Source organism: Scyliorhinus torazame, chromosome 15 (assembly GCF_047496885.1).
Source record: "Scyliorhinus torazame isolate Kashiwa2021f chromosome 15, sScyTor2.1, whole genome shotgun sequence".
In the NCBI taxonomy this organism is placed as follows: Eukaryota; Metazoa; Chordata; class Chondrichthyes; order Carcharhiniformes; family Scyliorhinidae; genus Scyliorhinus; species Scyliorhinus torazame.
The window spans coordinates 11,182,012-11,202,954 of NC_092721.1; the positions used below are offsets into that span (position 1 = coordinate 11,182,012).

At 47.9% G+C, this 20,943-nt stretch overlaps 1 protein-coding gene across 15 annotated transcripts in view; it reads left to right on the forward strand.

The window, feature by feature from the left end:
- LOC140391521 (dedicator of cytokinesis protein 9-like) overlaps positions 1-20,943 on the forward strand; it is a 407,496-nt gene that overhangs the window by 127,070 nt on the left and 259,483 nt on the right. For all 15 annotated transcript variants that reach the window (XM_072476084.1, XM_072476085.1, XM_072476095.1 and 12 more), the window contains exon 2: positions 13,524-13,640. In XM_072476084.1, coding sequence (XP_072332185.1) covers positions 13,524-13,640 — 117 coding nt within the window. The remainder of the gene's footprint in view (positions 1-13,523; positions 13,641-20,943) is intronic.

The following is a 20,943-nucleotide window of genomic DNA, read 5'->3' on the forward strand; positions in this document are numbered from 1 at the left end:
AGGCAGTAGGGTTGTCAGGAGATCGAGGTCCCCACTCCAAAAGAGCTCTAAGTGTGGGCGAACTCAGCGAGAATAACCCAGGCTCCAAACAAATGCCTGATGTGTGTGTGGTTTGAAATGCGAACCCCAACGGACAAGCCGGCGGGATTCTCACCAGCCTTCCCCCCCCAAAGTGACACCTAGGCCGGAGTTCTCGGATCCTCCGGGTTTCCCCGCGGGGTGGGTGGGAGCAATGTGAAACCCCTTTGACTGGTCCCGGTGGATGGCGCACTGCCTTCCCGCCACGGGAAAAGTACCGCGGGAAGGTCAGAGAATCCCCCCCCCTACCCTTCCCTTCAGCATTTATAGGGAGAATTCCCCCCGCAAACCGCTGCACCTTGCATAATTAAACCTAAGGTTCCGTAAGCAGAACAAACCTGCTTGCACTGTGAAAGGATACTGCTGATAAAATCACCGCGGTGGGTTTATACTGCAATGGCAGCCACATAAAGGACATCAGTCTTCGAAAATGTGCATTTCTTTACTCAAACTTGCTTTTTCGGGCTTTGCACTATTTACCCTCCATTATGTTGCTCCAAAAATGGGTTCATTCAGATGAATGAATTCACTACAGAGGTTTTATTTATTTTGCTTCAATGGTCTCTTGGCAGGGTGCTTGTATACTGAATACTGTATGGTGGGACTATCTATCCGAGTCTCACCGCTTACAGTCATTTTACAGTTCTTGACTTCTTGCACTGAGTCTCGGGCAGCTGTCAGCATTCCGCTGGAGCGGGCGTTTTGCGGCTCGGACAATAATGTGACGCAAATTCAGTTTTCGGGATTTACTGTGTGTGATTCTTGCATTTCCATATTTACCACATCAGCATCCCTACTCCCAGTTCAAAGTTCGCCAGTCCAGAAGTGTGTGCTTTTCTTGTTGTCTGGGTTTTTTTTTTTTTGGGGGGGGGGCTGTGCAGTGCGGTGACATAGTGGGTATTCTTGCTGGACTAGTAATCTAGAGGCCCAGGGCAATCCTCTGGGGACCTGGGTTCCAAGGCAGATGGTGAATTTTGAATTCAATAAAAAAAATATGGAATTAAAAGTCTAACGGTGACCACGAAACCATTGTCCATTGTTGTAAAAACCCATCTGGTTCACTAATGGCAACACGGTAACACAGTGGTTACCACTGTGGCATCACGGCACCAGGGTCCCAGGTTTGATTCCCGACTTGGGTCACTGTCTGTACGGAGTCTGCATGTCCTTCCCATGTCTGCGTGGGTTTCCTCCGGGTGCTCCGGCTTCCTCCCACAAGTCCCAAAAGACGCGCTGTTCGGTGAATTGAACATTCTGAATTCTCCTCTGTGTACCCGAACAGGCACCGGAATGTGGCGACTATGGGCTTTTCACAGTAACTTCATTGCAGTGTTAATGTAAGCCGACTTGTGACAATAAAGGTTATTAAAATTAATGTCCTTTAGGGAAGGAAATCTGTCGTCCTTACCCAGTCTGGTCTACATGTGACTCCAGACCCACAGCAATGTGGTTGGCTCTTAAATGCCCTCCGGGATGAGCAATAAATGCTGGGCCAGCCAACAACGAATAAAAATAACAATCAGTACCTAATACCTGGATCTCACCGTCATTCTTTGTGACACGTTTAGCAAAATGCTAATCGTGCAAGTTTTTCCAGTACTGCTTCATGGCAAGCCTGTCCTTAAGGTGACTTGATCTCTCTTTCCTGTTCTGCTTATTTATGTATCCCATTTTTGCTTATTCTAACGCACACCAAATCTCGTTCACCCAGCCCATCACCACCCCATGCTTGTTCGCCTACATTGGCTCCCAGTCAAGCACCATCTCCATTTTTTCATTCTCTCGTCTTTGTTCTCAAATCCCTCTCTCCAAGGTCTTGCCCCTTTGGCTATCTCGGTAACCTCCTCCAACCTTACAATCCTCTGATGTTTCTGTGCACTGACAATTCTGGCACTTTGTGTGCCCCCAGTTTCTGGGCCCGCGCCTCTGGAGTTGCTTCTCTGTCGCCTCTCTTGTCCTAATATCTCCTTATGTAGCTCAGTATCAAATTTTGTTTGATAACATTCCTGTGAAGCACCTTGTGGTGTTTTACTATGTTAAAGGTGCAATATAACTGAAAACTTATTGTTGCCCTTCTTGTTAATCGGGGAGTTTTTAAAATTAAAATTTTAAAAATATAAATTTAGAGTACCCAATTAATTTTTTCCAATTAAGGGGTAATTTAGCGTGGCCAATCCACCTACCCGGCACATCTTTGGGTTGTGGGGGTGAAACCCACACAAAGACGGGGAGAATGTGCAAACTCCACACGGACAGTGACCCAGAGCCGGGATCGAACCTGGGACCTCGGTGCCGTGAGGCTGCAGGGCTAACCACTGCGCCACCGTGCTGCCCCTTAATCGGGGAGTTAGGTTCCTGTACATCACTGTTCCATTTTTAAAAATAAATTGAGAGTAACCAATTCATTATTGCCAATTAAGGGGCAATTTAACGTGGTCAATCCACCTGCCCTGCACATCTTTGGGTTGTGGGGGCGAAACCCACGCAGACACGGGGAGAATGTGTAAACTCCACACACGGACAGTGACCCGGGGCTGGGATCGAACCTGGGTCTACAGCGCCATGAGGCAGCAGTGCTAACCACTGCGCCATCGTTAACTCACTGTATGATAGGGCAGCACGGTAGCGCAGTGGTTAGCACTGTTGCTTCACAGCTCCAGGGTTCCAGGTTCGATTCCCAGCTTGGGTCACTGTCTGTGCGGAGTCTGCACGTTCTCCCCGTGTCTGTGTGGATTTCTTCCGGGTGCTCCGGTTTCCTCCCACAAGTCCGGAAAGACGTGCTTATCGGTAATTTGGACATTCTGAATTTTCCCTCTGTGTACCCGAACAGGCGCCACGCGTTCAGCGACTAGGGGATTTTCACAGTAACTTCAATGCAGTGTTAATGTATGCCTACTTGTGAAATAAAGATTATTATTATTATTATAAGGAATCTGCCTCCCATCCAATCATTTCAATTAGGTTTCTTCATCTTTCTTGAAGTTCAGGAGCTCCTCTCTTTCATCCCCTCCCTTCATTGAATCAACCCGTTGAACAACGACCATTTAACGCTAAGTCGTCTCGAGATTTTAACCAAATTTGGTAACTGTTTTAATTTTTTTTGGAGGAATTTAGTTCCTTCCTTTTTGAATGAGGACGTTGAACATAATTGCCTTTGTGACTCATTCCCCTGTATGGTAACACTTACTTTCAAACTCCTTTTTGGTTTAATACCATATCTCATAACAGATCTCTTGTTGTGTCCAACCCTATTTGTGCATAATTGCTTCACATTGTAAAAGTACTGGTCCTAATAGTCTTCCGTCGATTTAAAATGCTTTTTATTCCCCCCTTTCTTGAGTTTTGCATTTATTCTCTCTAGCAGTCGCTTTTGTAGTTCCTTTCTGTACTGTAATTTCCTCTCCGATTGGAATCTGACTATACGGATGTAGCTAAACTTGGATATTTACGAAAATGGGGATATTAAACCCTGTTGGCTGTGCCTCACTCCTGGCCTGCGCTAGAAGGTGATGGGTTTAAACCCCATTCGAGGACAAAATCCAAGCTGACATTTTGATGCTGTACATTGCCAGCCTGTTGCCTTTCAGAGGGAGTGCTACATTGCCAGCCTGCTGCCTTTCAGAGGGAGTGCTACATTGCCAGTGTGCTGTCTTGCAGAGAGAGTGCTACATTGCCAGCCTGCTGCCTTTCAGAGGGAGTGCTACATTACTAGCGGTGCCGCTTTTCCGATCAAATATTAAACCATGGCCTCAGCTGAATACCGAAGCAGAAATGTAAGATTGTAAAAAAAAAAGTATTCCTTTCTCAGAATTTCAAAGCCACTGCGCAGAATGGACAGGGCACGCCCTCATCCATCACGTTGCTTGCTCCTAAAACCAATTCAAATTCAAACTGAATCCCATTCATGGTCCGTACAAGAGCGACATACAGGATCCTTTGGGGGTATCATGACCAGGACAGGATTAGAGGGCCGAAGGGCCTGTTCCTGTGCTGTATTATTCTTTGTTCCAAGCTGACAACAAGCATTGCACCTGATTTTCCTTTGCAAAAATATACTTTATTCGTAAAATATCTGAAAGAACATTAAAAACATTTCAACGTGGCTGTTGTGAGGGTCACAGAACCCAGCATGAGTTTGTACATTCAAACAGAAAGTAACTTTATTTACAAGAATATGTACACGGGGCCAGTTGTTCGTTACTGGTTCCCTCTCTAGCCGGTACCACACTGATCAGCTCTATTTATACAGCTGCACTGCTAACGATTGCCCCACCCTCCCTCTCATTGGGGAGCTCATGGGCAGGATTCTCCGCCGGCGGGATGCTCCGTTTTGCCAGCGCCCAGGGGCTTCCCGACGGCGAGGGGCTGCCCCACAATGGGAAACCCCATTGACCGGCTGGGGCAGAAATGTGGCGTGGCGGGGCGGAGAATCCCGCCCCATATTTCTCGAGTCATAGGGGAACCAGTTGTCCCCAGCCAACAGGATCTGGGCAGGTTATAATAGTGGCCATCACACAAAGTGCAATAATACTCAGGTTTTCTACATACATCATATTACTCTTTGAGTCAAAGAAACATTGCAGACTTTTCAAAATGGTCATTACAACTGGTGCAAATGTATTTAAGTTGTCCACATAGATCATGTTGCACTCTGAGGTGCTTATTCACTGTATATATTTAATGTGGCATTATACCTGACCTCCATATGGTAGGCATGTTCTTCTGTTCCAGCATCGTGTATCTGTCAATTGAGAGTTTAAAAAAAATTATTTTTCTTTTCCAATTAAGGGGCAATTTAGCGTGGTCAATCCACCTAATCACATCTTTGGGTTGTGGGGGTGAAACCCACGCAGATATGGGGAGAATGTGCAAACTCCACACGGACAGTGACCCACGGCCGGGATTCGAAAGTGTCCTCAGCGCCGCAGTCCAAATGCTAACCACTGCGCCACATACCACCGTCATTCGACCGTGTTAAAACACCTGGGGCTGGATTCTCCGCCGGTGGGATGATCCGTTTTGACAGCAGCCCGCGGGTTTCCCGACGGCGTGGGGCTGCACCACAATGGGAAGCCCTATGGACCAGCCGGCGTAACAGAGAATCCCGCCGGCGGGTTGCGGCGGGGCGGGGCGGGGCAGAGAATCCAGCCACTGGCCACTCACCTCCTTAACCTCACACTGACTACATTTACAAAGCCACTCATTGGCTTGGAATTAACACCTCAAGGAGTGAAAGTTGATACATTATTGCAGATTATTACTTTATTTCCATCACTTCCTGCTTTATTTCTGTCACTTCCTGCTGCTCCATTTTTTTTGTCCCCTTTAAAATGAATATGATGGTTGATTTTGGATGATGTTTCCTCTCTCAGTGACCTCCTCTATAACTGGGTTTGGTGCGACTGTCCGAGCTTGGTTCAACGCATAACTGTCTGATAGCAGCCAAAGAATCTCTATCAATGGCTCCCTTTTCCAACTCTGCACTGTCACCTTGGGAATCCCTCAAAGATCCATCGTTCCCTCCTCCTCCTCCTCTACCAGCTGCCTCTTGGCGATAACCTAGACAGGGAATCTGATTCCTCATTTACACTGGTGACAATTAGCCCTGTCTCTCTACTTCCACCGCCTCTAGTCTCGCTAATCAGGATGCTTGTCCAAGATCCAACCTCAGATAATCCATAATACCTAAACCTGGGGAAGAGCAAAGCCTGAGGTTTATCTTCAGCCAAGGTGTCTGCGTTGACCGAAGCTCCTGGCCACATCCTGTTCATCAGAAAGACCTCCCTCTTCCACCTTCAACATGTTCAATGTCTCTCCTCCTGTAAGTCCCAGCCATGCCGTCATCACCTCTACACCTAACGGTTCCAACACACTCCTGATTGGTCTCCCACACTCTGCCCTCTGCAAACTTGAGGTCATGCAAAACTCGATTGCCCATGTCCTAATTCACATCAAGTCCCATTCGCCCATCACCCCTGTGCTCACTGACCTGTATTAGCCCCAGGTCAAGGAATGTTTTGATTTTAACTTTCTCATCCTTATTTTCAAGTCACTCAATGCCTCACCCCTCCCTATCCCTGGAACTCTCCAGCCTCACAATCCCCCGGGATTTCTGCGTTCCTCCAATCCTGCGCACCCCCCAAATTTCATTGCTTTTCATCACCGTTGGCGGCTCTGTCTTCAGTTGTCTCGCCCAAGCCTCTAATCTCTCTACTGCTGTCTCTTCTTCTAAAATGTGCAACAAAAACCTACCTCTTTGAGCAAGTTTTGGCCACTTGTCCTAATATTGATATTCCTCGATGTCCAGTTTTCTTTGATAATGTTCCTGTGAAATGCCTTAAAACCCTCTGATATCTCTGTGTTCCTCTAATTCTGGCCACTTGCGCAACCCCCAATTTCAATTGTTCCTCTGTGAGTGACTGTGTCTTCAGCTGCTCGAACCTGATATCATGGGTCCCCTCCCCCTCTCTACCACTCCCTCTTGCCTTTTAAACACTCCTTGAAACCTACCTCTCTGACCAAGTTTTCAGTCATCTGCCCTGGTGTCCCCTTACTCTGGTCAGTGTCCTATCTTTTACAGTGCTCCTGTGAGGCACCTTTTTACGTGGTAAAATAAACCGACTGATGTTTATTTCTGTAACATCTTTCACAATCGCTGAACACCTTGAAGCACTTTACAGCGAATTAAGTACTTTGGAAGTGTCGCCACAGTTTTAATGTAGGAAACAAAAAATATAACATTATAAAATAATAAATATAAGTTTTTCCTGTTGTTAAAGGTGCGATATAAAGCCAAGTTTCTATTTTGTAGTTTGACTTCCTGTAAAATCCATTCATTGGATCGCGTTTATGATAATTCTGAATATACTCTTCAGTTTCATATTTACCCCCAGAAATTATGGTGGAACTTTTCATTTAAATGGTAAAAGTTACATGTGTGAGTGTGGGTGTCAGTGTGCGCGCACATGTGTGTGTGTTATTTTAGGTAGCCATGATGTGGAGATGCCGGCGTTGGACTGGGGTGAGCACAGTACGAAGTCTTACAACACCAGGTTAAAGTCCAACAGGTTTGTTTCGATGTCACTAGCTTTCGGAGCGCTGCTCCTTCCTCAGGTGATTCGAAAGCTAGTGATTCCAAATAAACCTGTTGGACTTTAACTTGGTGTTGTAAGACTTCTTCCTGTGTTATTTTATATTAGCAAGCCAAAACTGATGCCTCTGATTAAATATATTTGAGAACTGATTCGTAATCTTGATTTGTTTGATTGGCCACATCTTTTGTAAATGTTTTAGTTTTGCCCGTTAGAACAGCGTCTGCAATTCCAGACAAAATTCTTCTTGACATAAAACGGGGGAGTAAGTATTTTTCTTCCATAATTGATGACCCGCTAATGAAATTGCACAAACCACTGTCTCATAAATCCACTCTGCAAAAATCCAGAATTCCTGAAGGCTGATATTTGGGAGAAAGCTCACATCTTCAACTGATTGAGGAATTCTGCCTCCTCCACATTCCTGAAAAACCGGCGTGGAAAACTGCCCAGATTTCTTGTTCATGAAAGGTACACCATTAACAGGCAAGCAAGCACATAATTCTGTGCACTAATATATAACATAGAATAAAATTGAAACAGGAAATGGTGACAATGTTCAGCGGGGTTTGCTGGCCTCCGTGGAGAGACAACAAGAGTTAGGGGACGGGGTTTGCTGGGCAGCCCGCTGTGTGTTTTTTGGCGGAGGAGGCCGCCCGCCAGCTGGATTTCCTGGTCCGGCCGTTGTCAACAGGACTGACCATTGGCTGCACCCCTCATCGCCGGGAAAGCCGCGCGTTGTTAGTGGGGCCGGACTACGAACAGCCGGTAAATCCCGCCAATGTTTCCGGTCTCTCTGACTCTGAGCTCTGAAGAAGACTCACAGGACTCAAAATGTTGACACAGTTTCTCTCTCCGCAGATGCTGCCAAACCCCCGAACTTGTCCAGCATTTTCTCTTTTTGTTTCTGATTTCCAGCATCCGCAGTATTTTATTTTTATTGTATCGCGCGTACTTATTGATCCTGCGACAGGCGCGATTTCATTGCTGTGAATTCAAACATGAACGATTCTATAACCACTTTGCCATGATTGATGGACGGCACGGTGGCGCAGTGGTTAGCACTGCTGCCTCACGGCACCGAGGGCCCGGGTTCGATCCCGGCCCCGGGTCACTGTCCGTGTGGAGTTTGCACATTCTCCCCGTGTCTGCGTGGGTCTCACCCCCACAACCCAAAGATGTGCAGGTTAGGTGGATTGGCCATTCTAAATTGCCCCTTAATTGGGCGAAAAAAATTAATTGGGTACTCCAAATTTAAAAAAAAAGACTGCCATTTTTAAAACTTCCTCTTGTCGACTATTTGTACAAAGCTGAAACATTCTCTCTCGACTATGTTTCTTAACAGGAATGTGCGAGTTTTCACATTTCAGGACAGTTTTAAATCTGATTACCGCTAAGCTACCTTAACGGTCTTGTGAGAGACAACTGTTGTCCTTGCCCTGGACAATGAGCAGGCTCTTGGAACAGAATGGTTTGTTTCAGTGTTGCAAAATGTGAAATCCTGACTCGCTTTTGAACGTTGTGTCATTCGGGTGGCGATTGGCTCTGGCTTTGAGCTTGATATTACCTCAGCTACATTGTGCAGATGGAAGTCCCTGAGGCAGAAATAGGAAATGGGGCAGTCAAATGTGAACAGACCCACACCCATCTATTGTTCGCAATGATGATCTTAACACATGACGTTTTGGAGTCAACAGCATTCTGTATCCGCTTCAAATCTATTGATAAACAATCGTTGTAACCATTTTGATCTCTGCCGCTGCACTGAGGCAGGCCGTTGAGGGGAGATTTGATTGAAGTTTATAGGGCATTTTGTTTACAATATAAATTTAGAGTACCCAATTCTTTTTTCCCAATTAAGGGACAATTTAGCGTGGCCAATCTCGCACGTTTATTTTGGGCTGTGGAGGCGAGACCCACACAGGAACAGGGAGAATGTGCAAACTCCACACGGAGAGTGACCCGGGGCCGGGATCGAACCCGGGTCCTCGGCGCCGTGAAGCAGCAGCATCGGGGGAAAGAGAAACAGTTAATGTTTTGAGTTGAATATTATTCTTGTTTTGGGGGAAAGAGCTGAGGAAGTCATATTGGACTCCACATGTACTGCTGACAGTTTCCAGCATTTTCTGTTTTGATTTTAAATCTGAGATTGGTTGATGAAAATATCATCGAAGGCATTGAGAGACACGGAGCAAAGAGGGAATGTCGGGTTCAGTCCCAGGTCAGCCGTTGTCTCATTGAATGGCAACAGCCTGGAGGGGCTGAATGGTCTCATCTAGTTTGCATAGTCCTCTTACGAAGAACCCGGCCGGGGATTATTGCTTCACTGATGACTATCGACAATGAGTGGGCAGGAGATCACTGGCTCCTTGCACTGAAGCAGAAAACCCTGGCGCTAGTTTGTATAATCTCACTGGTTCAGTTTTACTGGGTCAAGCTGTGTGGTCTTGCTGTAGCTGTGTCAAACTGGAAGCTCCACATTCAGACAGCTAAGTTAGTTTGACATTGCTGCATTCTGACAAATCACTGTCTGATACTTTTGCTCCATTACAAATTGCAGAATGCTGCTTTCCTGCAGGTATTTGTCTGTGCGTGCTTGTGTGTGTTTCAGTGTGCGCCCGCCTGTGTGTGCAAGCACTTGTATGTCTTTTTGTGTGTGTCCGTGTGCCTTTTTGTGCGTGTCAGTGTGTCTTTTTGCACGAGTCCGTGTGTCTTTTTGCACGAGTCCGTGTGTCTTTTTCTTCGTGTCAGTGTATCTTTTTGCATGTGTCCGTGTCTTTTTGCACGTGTCTGTGTCTTTTTGCGCGTGTCCGTGTGTCTTTTTGCATGTGTCCGTGTGTCTTTTTGCATGTGTCCGTGTCTTTTTGCATGTGTCCGTGTGTCTTTTTGCATGTGTCCGTGTGTCTTTTTGCATGTGTCCGTGTGTCTTTTTGCATGTGTCCGTGTCTTTTTGCATGTGTCCGTGTGTCTTTTTGCATGTGTCCGTGTGTCTTTTTGCTTGTCTCCGTGTGTCTTTTTGCATGTGTCCGTGTCTTTTTGCATGTGTCCGTGTGTCTTTTTGCATGTGTCCGTGTGTCTTTTTGCTTGTCTCCGTGTGTCTTTTTGCATGTGTCTGTGTGTCTTTTTGCTTGTCTCCGTGTGTCTTTTTGCATGTGTCCGTGTGTCTTTTTGCATGTGTCCGTGTGTCTTTTTGCATGTGTCCGTGTGTCTTTTTGCTTGTCTCCGTGTGTCTTTTTGCATGTGTCTGTGTGTCTTTTTGTGCGATTCCTTGTGTCCTTTTGAGCGCGTCCGTGTCTTTTTGCGTATGTCCATGTGTCTTTTTGCGCGTGTCCTTGTGTCTTTTTGCCCGTGTCTTTGTGTCTTTTTGCGCGTGTCCTTGTGCGTGTCCTTGTGTCTTTTTGTGCGTGTCCTTGTGTCTTTTTGTGCGTGTCCGTGTCTTTTTGCGCGTGTCCGTGTGTCTTTTTGCGCGTGGGTGTGTGTTTTTGTGCGTGTCCCTGTGTCATTTTGTGCATGTCATGTGTGTTCTATTCGAAGGCAGGTCAAAGTAGTCTGTTCATGTCTCTCTATTTTGTGGCAGTCTTCACTCGCCAAGCACGTGGCTAAGGTAACATAATGTGAATAAGTGTGAAGCTCCCCACTTTGATATGAAAAACAGAAAGGCAGAATATTTCTCACATGGTGAGAGATTGGGGAGTGTTGAGGCCAAAGGGATACAGGTGTCTTTGTCCATGAGTCACTAAAAGCTAATATGCAGGTGAAGCAAACAATTTAGAAAGACAAATGGTACGTTGGCCTTCACCACAAGGGGATTTGAGTCCAGGAGTAAAGTTGTATGGAGCCTGGGTGAGACCGCACCTGGAGCATTGTGTTCAGTTTTGGTCTCCTTATCAAAGGAAGGATATTCTTGTCATCGAGGGAGTGAAATGGAGGTTCGCCAGACTAATGCCTGGGATGGTGGGATTGTCGTATGAGGAGTGATTGAGGAAACCGGGTCTGTATTCTCTAGGGTTTAGAAGAATGAGCGGTGACCTCACTGGAACATACAACATTCTTACAGGACTCGATATGGATAGGATGTTTCTCTGGCGGCTGAGCCTAGAAACATCGGAATAAGGGGCATTAAAAACGGATGAGGAATAATTTCTTCGCTCAGAGTGGGGGGTGAATCTTTGGAATTTTCTATCCCAGAGGTCTTTGAAAGCTCCATCATTGAGCATATTCAAAACGGAAATCGATAGCTTTTAGATACTAATGACATCAAGGGATTATGAGGATAAGGCAGGAAAGTGGAGGCAGATGATCAGCATGATCTAATTGAATGGTGCAGCAGGATCAACGGGCCGAATGGACTGCTGCGGTGCTCCAGATAACATCCGTCAATTTTAACGCCATCCAGCTTTGATAATCTCTCACTTCCTCTTTTTCCTTGAAATCTCTCCTCTCAAGTGTCTCTCACAAACCTGCTTCCTGTTCGAGTTGTGCCCCACCCGGACTTTCTCACTCTCTCTCTCTCCCTCTCGCTCTCTCGTTCCCTAATTGCGACCATCAAATTTCTTTGTTTGCTCTCCCCATCATTTGTTACTTTTTTCTGCCCGACTGATCATTTCCATTCTCCTTAAGTCTGCAATTAACAGATGCCGATATGTGACTGAGTGAAAATGAGCATAAGATAATCGTAAAGATGTATATTATTGGAAGATCTTTGGAGGGTGTTTGGGAGAAAATGTCATCAAAATCTGGACTGCGGCGGTTCAGGAAGGCCACTCAGCACTTTTTCCCCAGTGAGAATTTGGTTCAAACCGTACTCGGTGATTAACTTCTGTTCGACTTGTGCCAATCGTGGCTCTGTGGATAACACTCTGAATCACAAAGTTTTGGGATCAAGTGCCAGTCCACAGCTTGAGCATAATAATCAAGGCTGTCTTGTCCAGTACAGCACTGATGGAGTGCCGCAGGGTCAGGGGTGCAGTCATTTGGATGAAACATTTACCAAGGCCCTGTCTTCCTCCTGCATAAGAGGAGATTCACCTAGGAGTTATCCCAGGAACCTATACCTTTCAAACAGATCTGGTCATCATCAAATTTCTTGTCGTACGCAGATTGGCTGCTGTGTTTCCTGACATTACTACAGTGACTGTACTTCAAAACAAACTTAAGTGGTTGGACAACAGTTTGAAACAACCTGTAGCCTTGAAAGGCTCTATATTAATAATAATAATCTTTATTCGTGTCGCAAGTAGGCTTACATCAACACTGCAATGAAGTTACTGTGCAAAGCCCCTAGTCGCCATACTCCGCCGCCTGTTCGGGTACACAGAGGGAGAATTCAGAATGTCCATTTCACCTAACAAGCACATATTTCGGGACTTGTGGAAGGAAACCGGAGCACCCGGAGGAAACCCACGCAGACACGGGGAGAACGTGAAGACTCCGCACAGACAGTGACCCAAGCCGGGAATCGAACTTGGGACCCTGGCGCCGTGAAGGAACAGTGCTAACCACTGTACTACCGTGCGAACCCTGGAGCTCCCTCACTAACAGCACTTTGGGTGTTCCTACAGCACATGGACTGTGGAAGTTCAATGAGGCAACCCCCCACCACCTTCGCAAGGGCATTTAGGTGTGGGTAATTAATGCTGGCCTAGCCAGCGACGCCCACATCCCATGAACAAATACATTTTAAAAACAAATTTCTGTTGGAATGTAACCTTTATATAGTGCCCATCTCGTTCAAATTGCCATGGGGTGCTTCATTATGTTAAAGGTGCTTTATAGAATTCGTAGCACCCCTACAGTCAAAAGGAGGCCATTCAGCACATCAGGTCTGCACTGACCGACTGAAAGAGCGTTCTACTGAGGCCCACTCCCCCACCCTATCCCCGTAACCCCCACGCATTGATCATGCCCATTCCACCTTACCTGCAAATCAACTGCATAATACAAACAAAAACTGTTGAAATGATAGTTGAAAAATTATGATCAAGGTTTAATCCACCAAATCAGCCGGTGTTCTCTTCTGCACTTTTTTTTTCCATGCGAGGTTACGTCAATCAGTCTCGTCGTCAAATATATTCACGTCTGCAACTGGTACCCTTCACCATCTGTGCCGTTAGTCTGGGCTGTGGTTCAGCTGAAACACATAGCCGTCATGTCTCGAGTGGTAATCTTGGCTGGGTCAGTATTAGATTATTGGTGCTGGAATCTCCAGCAAGCGCACTGTTGCCAATCCCCCATGCAGGATTGTAGTGTTGACCAATAATAACAGTAGTTTGGATACTAAATACTCAGCACTTTCTCAGTGTGAGCACTGTTAAACCATTGGATCTCAATTTTATTTTTGTGATTTCTTTTTAGGCTAAACCAAAGGATATTGAACCAATAGACTACGAGAATGTCTTATTACAGAAGAAAGCACAAATCATCAGTGATCCTATACGTGACATGCTGCTCTTTCCTAATGATGATTTCCAGGTGAGTAATTAACTATCGTTTTAGACTAGTAATGTTTCAAGTGCTTTATCATTTTTGTTTCAGGAGAGTACTGTGTTCAGTTCTGGGCAGTGCACCTCAGAAAGGTTATATTGGAGAGAATGATACTGTTGCTAAAAGGATACATTCTGAGGGCGCAGTTACATAGGCTAACCTCAAACTCGCTTAAGTATAGAAAATTAAGGGTGATCAAATGGAGGTGTTTCAGATGACTAAGGGATTTGATAGAGAAGATCGATTTATGTCCTCAAGGGGGAGTCTAGAGCAAGGGGGCAAATCCCTAAAATTGGAGCCAGGTTGTTCTGGAGTGATGTCAGGAAGCAGTTCCTCACACAGAGGGGGAGTGGAAATCTGGAATTCTAACCACCACCTCCCCAGAAGTTGGTGGGGGTCAATTGAACATTTCCAAACTGGGATTCATCGATTGTTCAATCAGGGTACTAAAGAGTTTCAGAACCAAGCAAAGTAAATGGAGTTAAGATGCAGATCAGTCATGATCTGATTGAATGACAGACCAATCATGCTTGAGGGGCCGAATGACCTCCAGCTGTGTCTTTGTTCAGCAGCTGCTGTATTTTCTTTTATAAAGTTAAACTACCCAATTCTTATTTTCCAATTAAGGGGCAATTTAGTGTGGCCAATCCACCTAACCTGCACATCTTTGGGTTGTGGGGGTGAGACCCACGCAGACACGGGGAGAATGTGCAAACTCCACACGGACCCTGGGCCGGGATCGAACTCTGGTCCTCGACGCCGTGGGTAGCAGTGCTAACCGCTGCGTCACCGTGCTGCCCTATGATCTGACTGCAAGGGCTGGTTTAGCTCACGGGGCTAGACAGCTGTTTTATAATGCAGAACAAGGCCAGCATGGGTTCAGTTCCCGTACCAGCTGAGAATTCTGAATTCTCCCTCCGTGTACCCGAACAGGCGCCGGAGTGTGGCGACTTGGGGCTTTTCACAGTAACTTCATTGCAGTGTTAATGTAAGCCTACTTGTGACAATAAAAAGATTATTATTCGCTCTAACTAAACACTGAAGTCTATTAAACGCTGAGTCTTATATTCTTCCAATATGATTTAGGAACTATGGGCGAGATTCTCCGACCCCCCGCCGGGTCGGAGAATCGCTGGGGGCTGGCGTGAATCCCGCCCCGCCGGTTGCCGAATTCTCCAGCACCGGAGATTCGGCGGGGGCGGGAACCGCGCCGCTCCGGTTGGCGTCCCCCCCCCCCCCCCCCGCCCGCAATTCTCCGGCCCGGATGGGCCGAAGTCCCGCTGCTAGGATGCCTGTCCCGCCGGCGTGGATTAAACCACCTCTCTTACCGCGGGACAAGGCGGCGCGGGCGGGCTCCGGGGTCCTGGGGGTGGGGGGCGCGGGGCGATCTGGCCTGGCCCGCAATCGGGGCCCACCGATCCGCGGGCGGGCCTGTGCTGTGGGGGCACTCTTTTCATTCCGCCTTCGCCGCGGTCTCCACCATGGCGGAGGTGGAAGAGACTTCCTCCACAGCGCATGCGCGGGGATGCCGTGAGGGGCCGCTAACGCTCCCGCGCATGCGCCGCCCGGCAATGTCATTTCCGCGCCAGCTGGCGGGGCACCAAAGGCCTTTTCCGGCAGCTGGCGGGGCGGAAATCAGTCCGGCGTGGGCCTAGCCCCTCAAGGTTAGGGCTCGGCCCCCCAAGATGCGGAGGATTCCGCACCTTTGGGACGGCACGATGCCCGACTGATTTGCGCCGTTTTTGGCACCGGTCGGCGGACATCGCACCGATACCAGAGAATTTCGCCCTATATGTTCATGCGAATGTTATACAGAAGTATCCAGAGTGCCACGTCACTCCTTACTGCACGACAGTCTGTGTATGGGCTGAACAGTGGATCAGTCCACAGCGCAGAGTGTGATCGGAGATATACATTTGGTGATGCTCTGGTATTCAAATTTAGAAGTGTGATTGGGAACCACAAGACAATGTCGAGAGAACCCTTTTCCTGAATCAGCACATTGATGTATGACAACCTGTACATGGTTTGTTGCTATTTCCAGCAGCAAGACCAAATGGCCACAGCCGATACACACACAGCTGAACACTAATTCAGAGTTGCAGCTTTTGATTGTAGTCGCGTTATCAATTCAGTTCTTTTCGTTCTGCTTGGCAAAAGGTTTCCAGGCTGATTTGATTTAAGGAGAATGCAGTACCCGTAGATGTTGCAAAATTCTTGGGACCAAATCAAATCAAAACTGGGAGATCTTCCTTTAGGTCGTTTCCAGTGATGTGTGTCCCCCTTCCTAATGGTGGGAATTTGGTAGAATGTTGACACTTCCGTCAAGCTGGGGTGAGGGTTAAAGATTACCTGTGGTCACAAACATTGCTGAATGATGTCTGTTTAGCTCCTTCCCTGTTTGAAATCCCCAGTAGGATGGAGCACTTGTGGTTTGGAGGTTTATACGTCATGAGCGTGTTTTCTCTTGGCCGTCTGTTATATGTGGCTGGTGTTGTAAGACTTTCCAACACAACAGCGGTAATAAAGCACCATTAATGGAACACCTCAAGGAGCACAGGAACATTACGATTGTAATTTGGCACTAAACCACATTGGGGGGCGGCACAGTGGTTAGCACTGCTGCTCACAGCTCCAGGATCCCAGGTTCGATTCCGGCTTTGGGTGACTGTCTGTGTGGAGTCTGCACATCCTCCCAGTGTGTGCGTGGGTTTCCTCCGGGTGCTCCGGTTTCCTCTCTCAGTGCAAAGATGTGCGGGTTAGGTGGATTGGCCTTGCTAGATTGCCCCTTAGTGTCTAAATGGTTAGGTGGGGTTACGGGGATAGGGTGGAGACGTGGCTTAAGTAGGGTGCTCTTTCCCAGGGCCGGGGCAGGCGCGATGGGCCGAATGGTCTTCTTCTGCACTGTAAATTCTATGATTCTATGAGATATTAGGACAGGTAACCAAATGCTATTCACTGAGATAGGTTCTAAGGAGCATCTTAAAGGAGGAGAGAGAGGCAGAAGGGAATTCCAGAGTTTAAGAGCATAAGAACTAGGAGCAGGAGTGGGCAATTAAACCTCTCGAGCCCGCTCCGTCATTCAATATGGTCATGGCTGATTTCATCTCCGCCTCAACTCCATTTTCCTGGCCTTTCTCGCTAACCTTTTAACCCATTACTAATTACAAAATCTGTCAACCTCCTCCTTAAATTTACTTAATATCCCGGCATTCACTGCACTCTGGGGCACTGAATTCCACAGATTCACGACCCATTTGGAGAAGTCATTTCTCCTCATCTCTGTCCTAAATCTACCACAACCGATCCTAAAACCATGACCTCTCCACAACCTATCCTAAAACCATGCCCTCTCCACAACCATGACCTATCCACAGAACCATGACCTCTCCACAACCTATCCTAAAACCATGACCTCTCCACAACCGATCCTAAAACCATGACCTCTCCACAACCTATACTAAAACCATGACCTCTCCACAACCATGACCTATCCACAGAACCATGACCTCTCCACAACCTATCCTAAAACCATGACCTCTCCACAACCTATACTAAAACCATGACCTCTCCACAACCATGACCTCTCCACAACCATGACCTCTCCACAACCATGACCTCTCCACAAAACCATGACCTGTCCACAAAACCATGACCTCTCCTTTTAGATTGCCCCACAAGAGGAAGCATTCGCTCGACGTCTACTTCGGCAATACATTTTATCGCCTTATGTACCTCAATTAGATCTCCCCTCATTCTTTTTTTTTGTAAATTTAGAGTACCCAATTCATTTTTTCCAATTAAGGGACAATTTAGCGTGGCCAATCCACCTACCCTGCACATCTTTGGGTTGTGGGGGCGAAACCCACGCAAACACGGGTAGAATGTGCAAACTCCACACGGACAGTGACCCAGAGCCGGGATCGAACCTGCCTTGGGGCAGCAGGGCTAACCCACTCATTCTTCTCAACTCGAGAGAGTATCGGCCTAAACTGCTCAATCTTTCTTCATAAGACAAACCCCTCATCTCTGGAATCAATCGAGGGTTCAGGAAGTTGAAGGCACGGCCACTGATGGTGAGGGAACCCCGGGTATCAGAATTAGCGAGTGTAGTGACCTCAAAGGGTTGTAGGGCTGGAGGAGGCTGCAGAGATAGGGAGGGATTTGAATGCAAGGGTGAGAATTTAAAAATCTACGTGTTGCTTAATTGAACCCCTCTGTGGATCAGTGAGCACTGCGTTGATGAGTGGCTGGGACGTGTGCGAGCGAGGACACGGGCAGCAGAGTTTTGGAGGGCCTCAGGTTCACGGAAGGTGAAGAGGCCAGGAGTGTTTCAATGCGAAAGGATATTTGCAAGAAATAACAAAACACGATTTGAAAAAGTGGTTACTTTCATGACTTGTTTTGCTGAAATCATGAAGCCATTGAAGTTTGTTCATGGCAAAGTCTTGGAGAGGTCACAAGGAAATGATGTTGCTGGCTTTTTATGTTTACATACATTTAATTTAGACTTTCAGAAGAAAGGAGGAGACCATGTGTGCGTAATATGCTAAGCCCCCTTGTTATAAATATTTACTGGTGAAAGCTCAACTTTTGTCAAAGTCACCTACTTTTATGGGTCTTGGCTACAGTTTGGTGATGAGAGTTTCTCACCTCTTAAATCAGGTTATTCTGACAAAGTAATTAACCCGAGGACTGGCCTCCCCTCTTGCAAGATCTCATGGCACCATTTCAAAGAAGAGCAGGCGGGTCCTCTTTGGTATCGTGGCCAATATTTTGCCTCAACCAATATCATAAAATGAAAACAGATATCTTGTCCTTATCGTCCCTGTTTGTTGGGAGCCTGCTGGGGCTCAGTGGGCAGCAGGCTCTCTTGCTTCAGACTCAGACGATTGTGGGTTCAAGTCCCACTCCAGGCCTTGAGCGCAAAAAGCTCAGCCGACACCGTCGGAGGTGAGGTGTCTTTTTGGAAGAGACGTTAAATCGAGACCCTGTTTGACGGCTTGTGAATGTAACCTGCTCCATGGCACTATGTTGAAAAAGAGAAGAGGGATTATCTCTGATGTTTTGGTCAATTTTTACCCCATAATAAACGTCTCAAAACAGACAATCTGGCAATTATTGCAATTCTGTTTTGTGGGAGCTTGCTGTGCGCAAATTGACAACAGTGACTGTGTCTCACAGCTACTTCATAGGGAAATGTTGCATACCCAACAGTATCTATAATTCAGGGGTACGTCACTGGCGGTGGAATGTTCAGGGTAAGTGAGAAGCTCCAATTCTTCACCTTTGTAAAAAAAAAAGTGTAACCATATGTGGTGGTATGTATTAGGGATAGTACGGTACCTGTGAAGCCGAGAGGCTATTGGCAGACAGGCACTGGGTCCTGGTTGAATCTGCCGCCTGCTGGCTCCGCCCAGAAAGGCGGAGTATAAGAGCCCGGGTTCTCCCAGCAGCCGCATTCTGTAACTGAGCTGCTGGGGAACAAGTCTTGCTTAATAAAGCCTCGATTGACTTCATCACTTCTCAACTTGAGTGAGTAATTGTTGCGCTACAATTTATTAAGCAGACTTAAAAAGACTATGGAGCTCTGGATCGCCCCGGATTGTCTGCGAATCAGCCCCCAAGCAGCAAACTCGGCGGCCGTGTCTAAACACTGGCTAGCATGTTTCAAAGGTTACCTTCGAATGGCCCCCGGCCGGACCACGGAAGATCAGAAAATGCAGGTCCTGCATTCCAGGGTGAGCCCGGAGATCTACACGCTCATCGAAGACGTGGAGGATTTCCCGACGGCGCTCACCATGCTGAAAGGAGTCTACATTCGGCCCATAAACCAGGTCTACGCACGCCACCAACTCGCGACGAGACGGCAAATCCCCGGAGAATCGCTAGACGGGTTCTACAGCGCACTGTTGATATTGGGAAGGAAATGCAACTGCCCGTCGGTGAGCGCGAACGAGGACACGGAGCTCCTAATCAGGGATGCTTTTGTGGCAGGTATGACTTCTTCTCAAATCCGCCAAAGACTGTTGGAGAGAGACTCGTTAGGACTCACAGAGGCACGGGCCCTTGCAGCCTCCCTCGACGTGGCCTCACAAAATGCCCGCGCCTACGGCCCCAACCGCGCGGCAGCCCCTTGGGCTCCGTGGACCCCCGTTGCGACCAACTCCCCGGCACTCCCCCACACCCCCGCAAGCCTGCGCGGCTAGAGTACCAGACCATCCTGGTGGCCCCCGCTGCTATTTTTGCGGGCAGGCGAAACACCCCGGCAGCGCTGCCCGGCCCGCTCAGCTATTTGTAAGAGCTGCAGCAAAAAGGGGCATTACTCAGCGGTGTGCCAGTCCCGGGGGGTCGCCGCAATCTCCGGGGGAGAACGGGGACAGCAGACTCAACCCCCCCAGCGATCCATGTGCGGCCCGCGGGCGCCGCCATTTTGGGTCCCGGACACCAGGCGGGGAGGATGGGCGCCGCCATTTTGTCCACCCCTGACCACGTGCGATCCATGGACGCCATCTTGGCTGATAGCCAAGGACCCCAGCATAGACGGCTCCACGGGGTCTGAAGAAAACGCCGCGATGCAACAACCACGACTTGCTTCGGTGACCCTGGACCAATCGCGGCCCTGGACGCTCCAAACGGCAACAACAACGGTGCTGGTCAACGGGTACGAGACGCCATGCCTGATCGACTCTGGGAGCACGGAACGTTTTATCCACCCGGTTATGGTAAGACGCTGTTTTCTTTCCATTCGTTCGAGCACCCAAAAGATTTTCCTGGCAGCGGGATCCCATTCCGTAGAGATCAAAGGGTTCTGCATCGCGAACCTAACGGTGCAAGGGCGGGAGTTTAAGAATTATAGGCTTTATGTCCTTCCCCAACTTTGCGCTCCCACTCTCCTAGGGTTAAATTTCCAATGTAACCTCCAGAGCCTAACGTTCCAATTCGGCGGCCCTATACCCCCACTCACTATCTGCAGCGTCGCGACCCTCAAGGTTGAACCGCCTTCCTTGTTTATGAACCTCACCCTGGATTGCAAACCCGTCGCCACTAGGAGCAGATGATACAGCGCCCAGGATCGGACGTTTATCCGGTCTGAAGTCCAGCGGCTGCTGAAGGAAGGCATAATCCAGGCCAGCAAAAGTCCCTGGAGAGCCCAGGTGGTAGTTGTGAAGACCAGGGAGAAGCAGAGGATGGTCGTAGACTATAGTCAGACCATCAATAGGTACACGCAGCTCGATGTGTACCCTCTCCCCAGCATATCCGACATGGTCAATCGGATTGCACAGTGCAA